Source organism: Podarcis filfolensis, assembly GCF_964270895.1.
Source record: "Podarcis filfolensis genome assembly, chromosome: 8".
Classification (NCBI taxonomy): Eukaryota; Metazoa; Chordata; class Lepidosauria; order Squamata; family Lacertidae; genus Podarcis; species Podarcis filfolensis.
In genome coordinates this window covers 9,577,132-9,593,222 of record NC_139611.1, presented here as the reverse complement: position 1 = coordinate 9,593,222, position 16,091 = coordinate 9,577,132, and the positions used below count along the sequence as shown (strand labels likewise).

At 51.2% G+C, this 16,091-nt stretch overlaps 2 protein-coding genes across 9 annotated transcripts in view; both read left to right on the top strand.

Moving 5' to 3' along the window:
- The first annotated feature begins 1,099 nt into the window (after positions 1-1,099).
- On the top strand, positions 1,100-13,408 carry LOC310768188 (uncharacterized protein). Of its 7 annotated transcripts, none has more exons than XM_083625940.1 (6): positions 3,653-3,829; positions 7,383-7,454; positions 8,652-8,699; positions 10,179-10,712; positions 11,875-11,931; positions 12,372-12,501. In XM_083625940.1, exons 1-5 carry the CDS (start codon positions 3,740-3,742, stop codon positions 11,890-11,892), a joined length of 762 nt encoding a protein of 253 aa, XP_083482066.1. In that variant the 5' UTR covers positions 3,653-3,739; the 3' UTR covers positions 11,893-11,931; positions 12,372-12,501. The 7 variants fall into 7 exon arrangements, with proteins under 7 accessions (XP_083482065.1, XP_083482066.1, XP_083482063.1 ...); XM_083625942.1 differs by lacking the exons at positions 3,653-3,829; positions 11,875-11,931 and adding exons at positions 3,968-4,072; positions 6,906-7,098 and having other exon boundaries at positions 7,409-7,454; positions 12,372-13,408; XM_083625939.1 differs by lacking the exons at positions 3,653-3,829; positions 11,875-11,931 and adding an exon at positions 1,100-1,170 and having other exon boundaries at positions 7,409-7,454; positions 12,372-13,408.
- A 2,247-nt stretch (positions 13,409-15,655) lies between these two features.
- Positions 15,656-16,091, top strand: part of FAM131C (family with sequence similarity 131 member C) — a 569,848-nt gene continuing 569,412 nt past the window's right edge. Inside the window, exon 1 of one of the 2 annotated variants that reach the window (XM_083629673.1) lies at positions 15,656-15,838. In XM_083629673.1, coding sequence (XP_083485799.1) covers positions 15,817-15,838 — 22 coding nt within the window. In that variant the 5' untranslated portion in view covers positions 15,656-15,816. The remainder of the gene's footprint in view (positions 15,839-16,091) is intronic. The other variant, XM_083629674.1, reaches the window with a different exon arrangement.

Genomic DNA, 16,091 nt, shown 5'->3' with positions numbered 1-16,091 from the left:
GGCAGAAATTCAACAAGTGCAGCCTTCTTTTGTTTCCATAGCAACTCCTGCAGGATCAATCCAGGGGTGTGTTTGGGCATCTAACCAGGCATCCAGTACAGATGCCTCTGGGATGGAAGCCAGAAGATGGTGCCTTTTCCTCCTATTAGTCCCCGGCAGCCTTTCAGGGGTCCACAAAGCTGGAGGCTGTACAGTCATACCTTGGATCCTGAACGCCTTGGTGCTCAGACGTTTTGGCTCCCAAACACCGCAAACCTAGAAGTTAGTGTTCCGGTTTGCAAAAGTTCTTTGGAACCCAAATGTCCGATGGGGCTTCCAATTGGCTACAGGAGCTTCCTGCAGCCAATCAGAAGCCGCCTTTTGGTTTACGAACATTTTGGAAGTCGAACAGACTTCTGGAACGGATTCCATTCAACTTCCAAGGTACAATTGTATTCTCATAGCAAACGAGAGCTCAAGAGGAAAGGACTGTTAGATGAAACCCTGGGAGAGCCCATATATTCCAGTACTCTGGGCTGTAGTAAACTCAGTCCTGCTCACAGATGACCTACTGAAAGTAACAAGGCCTAAGCTAATGTTGTCTGTTAACTTCAATGGGACTACTCTGAGCAGGAGCAACATTGGCCAGAACCCACTGTCTCCCTCCCCCCAATCCTACGTGTTGCAGTCAGCCAGTGTCAATCCTACTCAGAGTAGATTCAATGAAATCCATAGACATGACTAACATAGGTCCATTAATTTAAATGGGTCTGCTGTGACTTGGTTGGCTACAACCCTAACTATGTTGCCTCTGGAAGGCCAAGGAGCCTTTTTGACCCACCCACCCCAGAGCTAAACAGTCCTGCAAAATTTTCTTGACGCTTTGGAGAGGGGCATCTAAAGTTCTAAACACACCATATTCTGTGTGGGTGAGCTGCACCTGTTGGAATTCAGCCTGCCCCAGCTCTGCTAAAGGAACAAGTGTGTGTGTTTGGGGAAAGCAGCCACCCTCTTTGGCCTGGCATAAAGCACTCCCTGCCCCCAGGAAGAAGCAAAAGGAAACCCCACCCACTATTCACCCTGGCCTCAAGCAAGCCCTGAGCAGAACCAGGAAGCCAGGCTGATGGGTGGCGACAGCTGCTGCTGCTTTGAGGAAGACGCTGGCCAGGCCACACCTTGCACTACTTCCCTGTGAGTAGGGTATGAATCAGGGCCAGCTCCTAGGGGAGGTAAACAAACAGGGGCTGTTCCTCTCCACTCTCTCGCCAGCTCATGGTGCCCAGTGGGCAAGGAGGTGGCTTGCCATAGAGTGCAACTCCAGCACCCACCAGCAGGGCAGGCAAGTTTCCAGGGGGCCACCAGCACTCTTGCACAAAAGGGTAGAGGTTGCGCAAAAGAAAAAGAGGGATCGGCACTGTTTGTTTGTTTTAGGAATTTATCAATGCCTCGCCCTTTAACCAAAAAGGCTTGCAAAAGTCAGCATTAAGGTGGTCCCTGCCACCTTTTTAGACTGCCCTGACAGTCTAAAAAAGGCATGACACACAAGCTCTATATGCAATTCTTACAAAGCAATTATACGGCCTGCATAGATTCTGGCTATCTCAAAGAGCAGCAGCTCAGCCGTTGTTTAGGCTGCCTTGCCCCTGATGAAGAGCACACACAGAGAGCGGATCCAGGAGCAGAGGCGATGACAGGATCCTGGGCGAGAGAGCCTTCTTCAGCCAGAGGGCCACCTTCCTTTCTGGGAAACCTTCCAGGGGGGCACATACCAGAAGTGGGCAAAAGTGGCAGAGCAATAAATCTTCTCTTTGGACAGGAGGCTACTTTCTACAGCCTGGCAAAAAAGGTCAGAGTGTTCAAGGGGACATTCCAGACTTGCAAGAGCTGGTGAGGGGTGTGGCTTGAGAACAGTCTCAAGGGTCACACTGGAACCCTGAAGTGAGGTCGTCCATCCCTGCTGAAACTGAAGGCCAGGGCTGCATCCTGGAAGATTACCATGAAGAAGAGGGATCCCTTGAGAAAAGCGTGTGTTAAGCTCCAGCATTCCTGAGTCAGGCTGGGGTGATTTGCTGGTGCAAGATCTCCCTCTGCTGGCAAGTCACTAGAACTCGTGGAAATCCAACAAAACTGAGTGTTGGAAGATTCAGAACGGATAAAAGAAAGTACTTCTTCAAGCAGAGAATAGTCAGACTATGGAACTCACTGCCACAGGAGGGCAGAGGTGGCCACTTGGATGGCATTTTAAGAGGATTAGATAAATTCAGGGGGGAGAGGGCTATCAAAGGCCACTAGCCACGATACCTATACTCTGCCACCATAGCCAGCAATGCTTCTGAAAACCACAAAAGCAGGTTACTGCAAACCACAGGAGGGGAGAGGGCTGTTGTGCTCAAATTCTGATGGAGAGTTTCCCATCATGGGCATCTTGTTGGCCACTGTGAGAATAGGGTGATGGACCGGATGGGAAAGTTTTTCTCCCTCTCTCTAACTATCTACAATATCCCCCTGCTGGCCCAGGGTGAGAACTTCAGTACATAACAAGAACACTGGAACTCATCCAAGGTTTTTTAAACAGAGCCTGATATTCCTGTGTTGCATTGTCTTGTTTGTGGGCACACGCAAACCCTGTCTTACGACCGTAGCAGTGCCCGCTGACCTGGAATGCAAAATATTAGCCTGTAAGGAAACGTATCATTAACTTGAAGCCCGCTGACCTAGGATGAAATTATATGGAGGCAAGAAATTATTAATTTGAGGGAGGGTGGGTGGGTGGGTGATCCTGGAAGGAAGAAAACCAAAAGAGGCTTGGACAACGGGGTCAGCCTCTTTTCTTTGGCCTTAGCCCCACCCCTGGCCGGCCGTCCATTGTCCTCCCGGGCAAGGGTGGGTCAAAGGCTGGCTCAAGCACGGCAAGAGTGTTGTTAGCCCAGAAATGGAAACAAGAAGAAATTCCGACGAAAGAAGAATGGCAGACGAAATTAATGGACTATGCAAAATTGGACAAAATGACAGGAAGGATTCGAAACCTGCGCGACCAGAGATTCACAGAAGATTGGAAGAAATATACGAATTATTTGAAGAGCGACTGTAATCAACAAATTACGCTAGTAGGATTACAAGAAGTTTGGTAAGGAGAAATATACGAAGTGTTACAAAGTAGAAAAAGATAAGAGATATTGGTTATGAGATTGAAATGTAATAGGGAAGATAAGAAACACATACTGAGAGATTAGATTGGAAAATTTTCAGACAGGATTGATGGAAGTCAAAAAATTGAATAAGATGTAAAAGTATGTTTAATTATTGTTGAAAATGATATGTTAAAAAACTAATAAAAAATATATACCAAAAAAAAGGCTGGCTCAAGCAGGTGTGAGGCACCTGCCCAGGTGAGCCCAGGTGCAGCAAACCCCGCCCACCTGTGGGGAAGGGAGGGCGGAAATTCTGGGGAAAGGGTGGGAGGGGAAAACCAATTGTCTTAAGCCAAACAGGCTAATTGCCCCTTGGATTCGTCCTCTAAAAAGGGTCCCATAGCGCCCTCCTAAGGAGCAGCTGGCTAGCTTTGACCCCTTTAAAGTAGGCAATAAGAAGACGTCACACAAGAAACAGGAAGCGCTGCTCTGTACTGTAACCACCGGCCATCTTGCCGCTCTAGCCGAAGCTTCTCGCTTGTCGTCCTCAGGGAGGGGCTCCCTTTTGAACAAGCCGCTTCCCGGCATCCTCCGCGCTCCACCTGCCACCATTTCAGGGCGCGCGGGGGATGCCGGGAAACGGGAGGGATGATTCAAATAGAGAGGTCGGGAGAGGCGGAGCGAAAGGCCGGTTACAGCAGGAGTCAGATGGCGGACGGGTAAGCGGCTTGACCGCCATAGAGCTTGGCAGTGCTAGAAGGGCGTTTCCTGTCTCGGGGGCGGGACGCCTGGGATCCCTAGCTTCCCTTAGAATCAGAGACAAAGTCACTGGCTGTGAGGGCAGTTGACGCCGACGCCGCCCTGGCAGGAGAACATCCGGGGCTTTGGGGGTCGAGCTCTGATTGGCTAGCTGCGTTCTGCGGGCGTGGGAAAAACCCGCAAAACATTCCGAAGTCTTATGTGTGGTTTTTTTTTGCTTTGCTTTTCTCCGCTCTGGTGTTTTATGCGCGGGGGGGGGGGAGTGCATAAATACTTTAATAAGTACTTCCATAAATAAACTGATTAATTAAAATGAAATTGTCCTGCAACCGCAGCCCGTGCGCTTCAGCCTGTAGGTTTATGCAAAAAATAAACCTTCTCACCCCTTGCTTTTTCCTGTAAGACCTATTGCAGTCGTTAAGAGTCGTCAACAGGCTCATCACAGCTATCTGCCAATCACCCATTCCCACCACCCTTCTGAGTAATACCCCTCCCCACCTTCTCACTATATAGAAGGATCTGGCAACTTCTGTTTCAGTGTATCTGAAGAAGTGTGCATGCACACGAAAGCTCATACCAAGAACTAACTTAGTTGGTCTTTAAGGTGCTACTGGAAGAAAAAAAAAATTGTTTTCAAAAAATAATAATAATTGATACCCAGGGGCAGCATTTCAACGGGCAAGTTCCCAGAATGGCTTCTGGCATACAGAATTGTGCGTGTTTATTGCACCCATAGACGGTATAAATTAAAGCGGTAACTGTAAAAACACAAACCCATATAAAAATTCTGGCTTTGGAAACAGCATGATTTTTTTTCAACTCCTGAGGAAACTTGAAGTAAAGACTGCAGCAACCCTGCCCTGGGTAAACCTCTCTGGGGAGGGAGGATGGGGAGTTACAGGCAAGTGAAGAGATTGGAGTGGGTGGGAAAGGGAGGTTTGCAGTTTGTTCCAGTGGAGAAGAGAGTTGCCGCTGGGTGTGACCAGAGGCGGGAATCAGTTTTGTAGAGCTTTATATTAAACAAGGTTGTTAGAAGCATTTGTTTGTGAACGATGGAAGCATAATCCAGAAAGAATATGTAATAAACAAAAATCTGCCCTTATTCCCTTATGGGGGACACAAGAGCCCTTATAAAGTCCTTTGTAGGTTCTCCATCGGTCGGAGAAAATAACAGAGGCCAACCAGAAAATATTGAGAAGCAAAGCAGCTTGTTAGCCTGATCTTTACTGAAACTGTTGCAACAGGTTACCTGTTAATGGTTACTTGATTGGATACCCTGGGGAACCTGGCCAGGCTTTTGTAACGACAAATACTTAGTTCCTGAGCCAGGTCACAGGCTCACCCTATTCATACACAGACATACCCTTAAGACAGGTACAGATAGGTAGCCGTGTTGGTCTGCCATAGTCAAAACAAAACAAAAAAAAAATTTTTTTTTTCCTTCCAGTAGCACCTTAAAGACCAACTAAGTTAGTTCTTGGTATGAGCTTTCGTGTGCATGCACACTTCTTCAGATATCTGAAGAAGTGTGCATGCACACGAAACCTTAAGACAGGGTTTGTGAAGGAAAAGACAATTGGGAGGCTTTTCCATTTTCCTTCGACCTTGCAGAGAAATATTTGAGGTCAATTTGGGAGGGACAAAACGGTTTCAGGACTTTTTCTGTGGGGTTTCAGACGTGGTTTATATATGCAGTTATGAACATTTATCATATATCTTTATATCATATATATATCTATATATATCTATATATATATATATATATGACTTTAATTTTTTTTGTTTCAATATTAAAAGTAATTAAAAGCAGAGTATAGGCACAAACAAATCTTAGAGAAGGAAAATGTAAATGTACTTTTGTAAAATGCAGAAGGGAAATGTGATGGAAATGTAAGAAAATAAGAATGAAAGACTGTTAAGTGGTCATTACGTATATTGGTACACACCACCCCAATCTCTGAGCTGCGTGAGATTCCAATCATCTTGGCGTTTACCCAGGGTCTGTGTTTCCTTTGGAAGTTAGGCACAGCAGAAACTGTAGTGTCTTTATGATAATATGGTTTATTCACACACACACAACCTGAGTCTACAGGGGAGAGAGGGTTCAGAGCATTCATATCTGCAGAAGATTATTTGGTCTTCTGAATCAATTAGCTCAGTCAGTAGAGCATGAGACTCTTAAGATTGTAGGTTCACACCCAACGTTGAACAAAAGATTCCTGCATTGCAGGTTGGACTAGATGACCCTCATGGTCCCTTCCAACTCCACAATTCTATGATTCTATTATTGTTAGGAGCAGCAGGCTTAGGTCTGCAAGCAGAGGAACCAGCCATGCTGCCTGTCCCTTTGTTACAGCCTGCTCCAGCCAGCCCACCAAGAGTTCTACTGGCCCTCCTTCTTCCTTGCTTTTCAAGCCTCTTGCAAAATGCCACAGTTTCCCTTGCCATCCAAGCCTGAAATCCTAAACCTAGCCTTTGCCCGTTCACCATACCGCATCCGCTATTAGGCAGTACCACCTTCTTTTGTACTACATGATGGTTCTTCCCAGGTGATTCCTGGTCAGGAAGCTGATTCAGCACTGCTATATCTACATCTGGCACCCAGGCTGACTCCAAGCATTTATTAATACCTCACATTTACTCTATAAATTATGGGTGCCTTGAACCCACAAACGCTGGCACCCAAAACTTGTAGCAATATGTAAGGATTGCAATGTGCAAGATTAAAATTAACTACAATTTAAACTACATTAGCCCACCTAAATTCTACCAACTCTCTGGCTAACATTTATAACATTTCCAAGTGTCCTGACTGTATAGCATTTTAGTTTAAGAAAGGAACAGAGCTCCAAATTCGGAGTGGAATTCTAGGAAATAGAATCAATTTCAGATGGAAAGTAGTGGAGAGCAATATGGCATGCAGGATAGAGAATACTGGAAAATCTGAATAAAATACAAGTCTAGCCTAAAATAATGATTTAAATATAATATGTAATAGTGAAGGCTGACTCTCACTGTTTTCTTTTTGGCCAAAAGTATAGAATGAGAAATGGAAAACAACCCATATTTGAAGTTGTCCACAAGCCAAAACCAAAAAAAGTTTTAGTGCCGTAAAAATGATTGGGTACCATGTGATAAGAGAGGAGGAATGTCTGTGGAAAACGCAGCACAGAAACACCTAATGCAGCACAAATTATTCCAGCAGCAAGAATGAAATCTATAAGCGAAGGTATATTTGTGGGTTCCAGAGAAGAGATAAATTACAGAATAAAAAGGTATGGGGAAGGAGGCTGCTTATGTGAAAAAGAGATGAATTTGGAATCTCAGACTTCTTCACAACACATCCCTCCCCAAGTTTTACTGCTTGTGTGGCTGGTTCGTTTCATTCCCCCTTTTGCTTGCAACTAAAACTTCTTTTTGCCTTGGTAAAAGTGTCGTTTCCTCTGTGAGCGGAGCCCTGCCTCATCTTCTCAGTCCCTGCTTCAGGGTTGAAAATTTGTTGTTTCTCTTCAGGACACTGACTGGATTTCCCTTTCTAGGTGTACAGACAGCATGCAGACAGTTGACCTCCTTGAGAAGAACTTGGTGAGTTTCCCTCCCACCTTCTTGCTGTGGATGGATGGCTCTTTGGATGGGGGGGGCGTGCAACACTTCCCTCCTCCCTCCCTCCTTCCTTCCTTCTTTCTTTGAAGCCTTTATATCCTCTTGTGTTCATTCTTTCTCTACAATGTCTTTCCTGGGAGAAAAGGTGAATGGGAAGCAACTAAGGGAAGTCGCAGTGGGGTTTTCCTCTGGGATTGCAAAATGGTGGCTTCCAGCTCTGTCCTGGAGGCCCCTTATTTTCCCCAGATATATAAGCTGGGATTCCCCACTTTGTGGCCCGGCATAGGCAGACATGGGTCCCAGAAAGGCAGCGTGCTTCTGTTGTTGCTGCTGCTGCGTTTATTTCTTCTTCAAATGCCCCAGGAGCACACCTTGTCTAACTGCTGAAATGAAGGAGTGTCTCACCTGGAGCCTTGGTACATGGGGAGCGGGGGGGGGGGGGAGATTCTGAGCTTGGACTCCATTGATTTCTTCTGTCACCCTGTGCTCCTGTAGCTCTTAGAGCTGGATCCTTAAAGGGGCACTTGGAACTGCTGGGTAGGAGGCATGATTTGAACAAGGTTGTTGACTAAGAGAATCTGCCAGGAGCAGAGATTTTTCAGGCTGCTTCATACGTCCAGGATTCATCCGCCGAAAAGAGCATCCGGGCGGAATCCCCGACAATCGACAAAAAAATGTCCGGGAAAACCTGGGCATATGGCAACCCTTGTTTGCAAATTTCCCAAAAATAGTTTTTAAAAAAACTTCTTTGAAAGATGGCAGGCGTAGGGTTGGACCCTGCCAATGGCATAGACCGGGGGGGGGGGCGCAGAAATCGCACCTCTCCACTCTGGCTAGGTGCCTGCTTGCACACTCCCCGGACTGCTCCTCGGCTGCTCTGGGAGGCCAGGCGCAACTCCTTGCCAAGGGCACAAGGGAGCCTAGATGCACCTCCCTCAGCACCTAGTGTGGCCAATGGTCAGGGATGGTAGTGATGGAAAACAACATCCTTACCCCTGACAAAAGTTCTCTTGCCACTACCTAAGCCACCCAGGCAGCCTTTCCTGATCTCTCTGTGTGAGGATGGGGGTCCTGAGTGTCTGTCCCTTCACTGCAAGGGGGGGTGCTGGCTATATCGGGGAGATGGCCTTTGTGGGCGCTGATTCCAATCCTCACGCCTATATCTGTCTTGTTCCCCAGAAAAAAATCCAGGACCACTTATCCCTTCTAGACATGCTTCAGATGAAGGTGAGAGCAGGCTTTGCTCCTTGGGGGGGGCGGTGCAGGGTGGGGGGCAACAACAGGCAAGATATGGGACCTAGTCTTTCATGAGCTGGTGGGGGAATGGGCATCTAATAGGGGACCCTTCTGAGCCTTGTGGTGCAAGTTCAGCTTTTTGAGTTTGCCTGCTGTTGAAACAAACGGGAGGCAGCTTTGGAGAGTTAGGCAGGGAGGAACGGCAGTGCACAGGTGATAGGCAGGCCCAGACTGGTGGGGATCGTGACCCTCATTGTGCTATGTGGAGGAAGGACCGCAGCTCAGCACTAGAGCACCTGCTCTGCATGCAGAAGGCCCCAGGCTCAGTCCCCACTAGCAGCATCTCCAGGGAGGGCTGGGAAAAGACTCCCCTACCTGAATTCCTGGAGAGAGCAGCTGCCGGTCAGTGTCAACCATGCTGAGCTCGCAGGACCAGGGATCTGCCTCTGTATCGGGCAGCTTAACAGAGGGCCACCACTCTGTGGCAGAGCCCTTGCTTGGCTTGCAGAAGGAGCCAGGTTCAATCCGCAGCAATGTCTCCAGGTAAGGCTGAGAGTGTCTCCTGCCTGCACCCCGGGGAGCCACTGCTGCCAGGCCGTGTGGGCAACACTGAGCTAGACAAACCGTGAGAGTAGGGCTCTGATTATTTTGTTGTTGTATATATTTCAACAACTACTCAAAGCGTGAGTAGCACTGACGTGGTAAAAGTGGACCGTTGCGGTAACTTGAAAATGATAAGGCAGAGGAAATTTTCATTCATACCAGCGACTTGGACATGTGAGATAATCCAGTACAGTGGTACCTCGGGTTAAGTACTTAATTCGTTCCGGAGGTCTATTCTTAACCTGAAACTGTTCTTAACCTGAAGCACCACTTTAGCTAATGGGGCCTCCCTCTGCTGCCGCACCGCCGGAACACGATTTCTGTTCTCACCCTGAAGCAAAGTTCTTAACCCGAGGTACTATTTCTGGGTTAGCAGAGTCTGTAACCTGAAGCATCTGTAACCCGAGGTACCACTGTACAGCCATTTTAAGAAAAATATGAAATGTGGTTTATTTTTAATGTGATCTGTCATGGAATCCCATTGGAGAAGATAACAATGGTTATCCATATGTCATTGCTGGTTGCAAAGGGGGCCCCATTCACACTTCAGGGCCGCCACCGTTCCTGTCGGAGCAACATGGCTCATGGGCAGGGAAGGTTGAGACTGCAGCCCAGCTATAGCTGGCGAAGGGGCCACAGACTCCCCCTATGTGTGCTCAGAGAAGGCCAGGTTGTGAGGAGGGCAGCAGGGGCAGCAAACAGGTGACGGTCTGCTTCAGCTATGGCCCCCCATATCTTGTTGGCCCCCAACTCCCACCAGTCCCAAGAGTCAGCATGGGTGGCCAGTGGTGAGAGGTGTTAATGGGAGCTGTAGCAGCTGTGAGCCCTGTTCAAACATATTTTCTGAGTTTTCCTTTGACATCCTAGGTGACAGATGTTTGTGCGGGGTGTGAGGAGACCCGCCGGGACATGGAGGCCGAGGAGGAGAGGCTGGCAGAGCTGGAAGCCCAGTTGAAGATCCAGAATGACATGTCGGACGAGGAAGACGACGACGACGACGACGACGAGAAGGATGACGACAACGAGGAGGAGGAGGACGACGACGACGACGATGACAGCGACGATGAGAAGGAGAATGGTATACTGGAGACAGTCAGGACCAACATAGCTCAGCTGAGGGTAAAGATAGAAGCCATGTCCCAGGAGGCTACTGAGCTGGCGGCAGATTTGACCAGGTGTGCCCAGCAGAAGATGGTCTTGGCAGCAGGCCTTGAGGAGGTCCTGAAGGGCAAGCAAGGTGCCCATCAGCGGCGGGCAGAGCCCCTTCCCTGTGACCTGAAAGCAAAGCGCCTGAAAGAGGATGGAGGAGAAGGAGACCAGGAGGTCCCAGCCCCATCTCTACTGCTGCAAGAGGAGGCGGCTGCTGACCTCAGAGCAGAGGACCCTTCTGTCCAGGAAGAGGTGAGCTCTGGCGAGGGCCTGGCTTGGCTCTGACGGGGTGTTCTGTGCTTAAAGGCCAGAGGGGCATATCCTGCAGGGGTGTCTCCTTGGAGAAGGGATGTAGTTCAGTGGCAGAGCAGATGGTCCCTGCTGGCAGCATCTCCAGGTAGGGCTGGGAATGTCCCCAACCACATGAAGAGCTTGCTGGGTCAGGCCAATGAGCCGCTTAGCAGCCCAGCATCGTGGTTGAACAGTTGCCTGTGGGAAGCACAGAAGCGTTCGACTGGAGCACGTTAGCACTTTCTCCCCTCCTGTGGTTTCCAGCAACCGGCATTCAGAAGCAGGAGCCTGGCATGCCACTGCTGCCCATCAGTGTAGGCAGTATTGAGCTAGATGGGCCAGTGGTGTGGCTTGATAGAAGGCATCTTCCTGTGTTCCTCAGAGAAGGGGAAGCCTCTCTTCCAGCCCCGATTGCCACAGGAAGGATAGCTCAGTTGGTAGAGCACGAGACTCTTAATCTCATAGCCATGGGTTCAAGACCCACACTGGGCGAAATATTCCTGCAGTGCATGGCCCCTTCCAACTCTTGTGATTCTGTGATCTAAGGCAGGGATTGGGGAGACCCGTGGCCTTTTCTGGACTACAACTCCCAGCATCCCTGGCCATTCATTCAGCTGGCTGCTGCGCATTTTTAGGGTCCAGCATGATCCGGAAGGCACTGGACTTGGCTCCACATAAGGCAGCAAGAGAACGGGGGCTTCCTTGTTCCGTCACCGGGCCCAAGCTGGCAAGCAGTTTTGGCTGCGGCCACCTGTTTCGTTTCCCACGATGCCCCAGGCCAATGCTAGGTTCAGGGGCATTATGGGTAATTTTAAAAGGGCAGCTGCATCTGGCCTGCTGCTTGGAGTACTTGGGCCATAGTGATGGATGTGGGGGTGCTCAGCAGTGCCAGGAAGTCTGTATATGAAGGGGTCTGAGTGAATCTTAGGGAGGCAGAGGAGAGAATGAGCCCTATATAGAAGGTGCGGCAATGTGAAGGAGGCCCCTGACTCATCCTGCTCAACTCTGGCGCTACCTGAAGCAAAAGGGCACTGGATCTATCGACTGTTCCCGACTGGCTGCAGAAGCTGAGTCAGTTCACTGGCCGGGCTGATTCTGAAGCCATGCCTTGTTGCTCCTGCAGGTCACGAGATTTATCTGAGCAGAGACGGGGGGTCTTCCACACCTCCCTAGCAGGCTCGTATGTTCTCCTCCTTTCTCACTGGGTGTCCCAGCACTGGGTGTGAAGAAGGACACTCTGCAAGCCCTGGTCGTGGTGGTGATGGTGATGTAGTCGTTAGTGTTGCACCAGGGTCTGGGGGAACCAGGGTTCGAATCTTCACTGGGCCAGGATGATACACCCTTGGTGTGACCTTGGGCCAGTCGGTGCCTCTCTCAGCCTAACCTACCTCGAGGGCATAAATTGAGGGAGAGAACTATGCACACCACTTTGGAGGAAAAGGTGGGAGATAAATTCAGTGAGTAACTAAAATAATAAAGTTCCTGGGTTGGGGGGTTGGGGCATGAAGAAACAGTGTGGCTGAGCCCAGGAAATGGGGGTGACAGGCAGTTGTTGTGGGGTGGGGGGCATTGCGGGAGCTGCAGACCTCTTGGCCCTAAGGACTCTGGTTTTCCCCGCAGGCTGACACTGGAGCCCTCCAGACCAGCTGCTCACCCCCTACTGAACAATACCCCATCCTGGCAACAGCGGGGCTGTGTTGTCGCGCTACTGAGGAGGAGGAGCTGGACTTGAGTAGTTGACCTCAAATGAGCTTCCAAATGCTGGGGTTGGTGGGGTGAGACGAATTGTGCTTTACACACAATTGGGAGACTTGGTCTGATACCTTTGGGGCAAAAGTGTTCGTGATTTACTTGGGAAGTTGCTACAGAGAAGAGAGTGGCCAGAATCCAGGACGAAAAGGCTCCAGCAACTTTAAACTCCTCTCCATCCCTCCGCCAACATCCCCTCTCAAGAATTAACGCTGACCTATGACCTTCCCCCATTGACCAAAAGTTGTCATCATTTAAGTGTGGTGCAACTGTGGACTGGCTGCTTGTAAGTTGTTTTCCAGTGTGCTATGCACATGTTTTTTGTTTTTGTGGGGAGAAAGACCCCAGTTGGGATTCTCTGCAAGCCATTTTAACAGGAAAATAATCCTGGCGGTTCTCTCTGTGCCAGACATGCTTTCTTCCCTTCTAGTCTGTCACAGTTGATCAACGGGAGGCAACAGGGCAGATCTCCAAGCAGAGGAGGGTCTGCGCTTTCAGGATCCCAGAGACTCTCAACAATTTTAGCACAGTCCCACAGTCAGGGCATTTCTGCCTAAGAAGGATTGCAGTGCAAACAGCTGCCTGCCTTTAAAAAAAGCAAAACAAAAACTTGTGCTTTGTTTTGAAGTGCATCTTGCTCTTTTATCAACAAATGCACTGTTTGCATAGCAATTTTCCTTCTGCTGAATATTTTTCTCCCAGTTTGGAAGTGGTTTAGTGCCCGAGCTCCAGTTCCCTCCTTGAGATCCTCCTCCTCCTCTTCCTCCTAAGACTTTGTTTTTGGACAGCCTCTGGTTTTGTACAGAGTGGTCTTATTTTTAAATGTGTCCTGCTATGTATAATTATCCTGCTTAAAATGTTTTTCATTTTCATTTTATTTTGGATTTCGAATAAAGTCCTTTGAACTTGCGCTGTTGCAGACATTTTCCTCTTAAGGACTTGCCCCGTACGCAGAGCTCTAAAAAGTGGAATCGAGACGTGTAAGAGCAGCCCATCTGGTCCAACACTGTTTTCCACACTGGCCCACCAGAGGCCCCAAAGGGAAGAAGCAGCAACAACACGCTTGCCTTCACTTGCAATCCCCATCAACTGGCATCCTTCTGCATTGACCACTGGGGGAGAGAGGTACTTGGGGCCCACCCATGTCCCATTGTCTCTCTTGTACAAAGCCAAGCAGTGGAGTCAGGTGTCCTCTGCATTCATGGGCTGTCTGGGGGCAGAGGGGCTCCTGCATCCCTTTCTAAAAGGGTGGTGGCTAAAGGCTGTGTGCATGCAGAACTCCCAGGTTTAATACCCTGCTGGCAGCATCTCTGTGTAAGACTCGGAGAGATTCCCTGCCTTCAGTCCTGGAAAGCTGCTGCCAGCCAGTGTACACAATACTGAGCAAGATGGACCCAATGGACTGACTCGTGCCAGAGGTGTCTGCAAACCTGACACAAATATCTCTCTGCCGGCGCCCAACCCCCGTTTCCCAGAGTTTTCAACCTTTTTTTAAGGAGGGGGGCACTTCGGTCCAGCTCGTTTACATCGCGTGGTCCGACGTGCATTCGGCACTGCATGTAGGAGATGCCCAGATCGCAGCCCAGGTGACCTCCCGCGAAGCCTCCCTCTAAGCGCCCGGTGCCCCTTAACAGCCCCCGCCTGGGGGAGTTTGCGCCACAGGAGGGCCAGCAAGCAGATCAGGTGGCCTGCCAGCTGTGCCGTCCTTGCTAGGTGCCGGGATAGCACAGGGCGCTTCCCTGCTCCGCTCGCAGACTCTGCAGGGAGGTGCACAGGCCACGACAAGGCCAGAGAGGGGCGCCTCACCGTCACATCGCGCCCGTCAGGCAACCAGGCACCCCGGCAGGAGGGGACGTGAAGGGGCTTCACTGAGCTGGACGCAGGGCTCTCCGATGGGTGGCTGAGAGGAGAGTAGTGGGCTGCCCCAGAGCGGGGAAGGGAGTGCCTCCTGACTCTCCTTCCCAGACTCTCAGCCTGTGGCGCCCTCCAAAATCTGGTGCCCTGGTGCCCCACGCCACTAACATCTATGGGTAAGACGCCCCTGGGCAGCAGCAACCCTGCTGGGTGAGAATCCCTTGCAGATCGCTGTGCATTTGTAGCAGTGACCAGAGGAGGGATGACTGCAGGGAGCAGTGCAGAGAGAAGAAATGCCAGGGTGCATCTGTTGCAACACAACTGGGTGCCTTCGTCTGCCCCAGCTGCAACAAAACATGTCTCTCTCCTGCATCAGTCTCTCCAGTCACAGCAGGAGCTATAACTCTTCAGTGGGTTGACTTCACCCCTGAAGGTGCACTCTGTTGTTGTCTCCCGAGATAGACGGATGCCAACCGAGCCATTCACCCTCTGTGCCCTGCCCAACATGCATGCGTGCCCTGGGCGCCAGCAAACTGTGCTACGCCACTGCCCTTCACACATACACACACCAAATTGAGGGGACTGCCCCCTTGCAAAGTTGATGGAAGTTGCAATTCAAACATTTTGTGTGCAATGTTTCTTGTGATCGATTATGCGCCCCCCAATATTTAATTCAAGTTAGCACCCCTGCTGGCGAGCCACTGCTGCCAGCCCGAGTAGGCAATCCCAGGGCTCATTTCCAAGGCGCGAGAGCTCCCTCTCCTGGCAAAAGGGGTGCCAGGTGAGGCGCGATGCCTGGCCGGGAGGCTGCTAGTTTCCACACTGACTAGGGGCAGAGCTCCAGGCAGACAGGTGTCTATCCTTTGGTTCTTGCTTTGGACTGCAGTAACTTCGGGGGCAGCTGCTTGTTCACAGGTGGCGCTATTCTGGCAACTTCGTCGCCCCCCCCCCGCCCCCAAAAGCTGTCGGTAGTCGCGACGGGTGGCGGCGTGGGAACCACCTGCAGGATGCAAATCCCGGCTCATCTGCCCAGCGGAGAGCGTCCGGCTCCCGCGCACGCATTTCAATGGGTCTACTCTGAGGAGCACCCAAAGCCCTCGCGCCTGACCCCGGAGAAGGAGGGGGCTGCTGTTGCGCGGAGGCTTTTCCGGCGAGGAAAGCGCTTTCCCGCCCCCCCCATCCCCGCCTCGGGGGTCCCCGGCGCTCCTCCCCGCCTTCAAGGCGGCTTCGTCGGAGGCGCGGCGATCTCCGCCCCGAGGAGCGCGCAGCGTCGGGCTGCTGGGCTGGGCTGGGCTGAGCGGGTGGGGGCGCCGCCCCTCGACGGAGGCAGCTCCGCCGCCGCCGCCGCCTCGCTTCGGGCGCCGCCGCCGCCGGGAAAGGAGCGAAGCGGGCGAGGCGGACGCGCGGGCGGCTCCGGGTGCCTCCTCGATGCGCCCCGGCGGGGAGGGCAGCGGCGGCCGCCATGGGGTCGTGCGTGACCAGAGGTGAGCCTCTCCGCCGCCGCGCCGCCCAAGGTCAAGGGGGAGAGGGGCTCCCTTCCTCCGGAGGGGCGCCCGCCGGGGACGAATGAGCAAAGCCGCCGCCCTTGGGGACGGGGAGGGAGGGCGAGAAGGGTCTGCTCCTCTCCCTCCCCATCCCCGGGACGCCCGGGCTGGAGGGGGAGGGGGCGCGCTGGGCTCACCTAATCCGCCCCCCACCCGCTTCTTGGCCCGCGTCTGTTGCGCTTCCTTCCGCGCG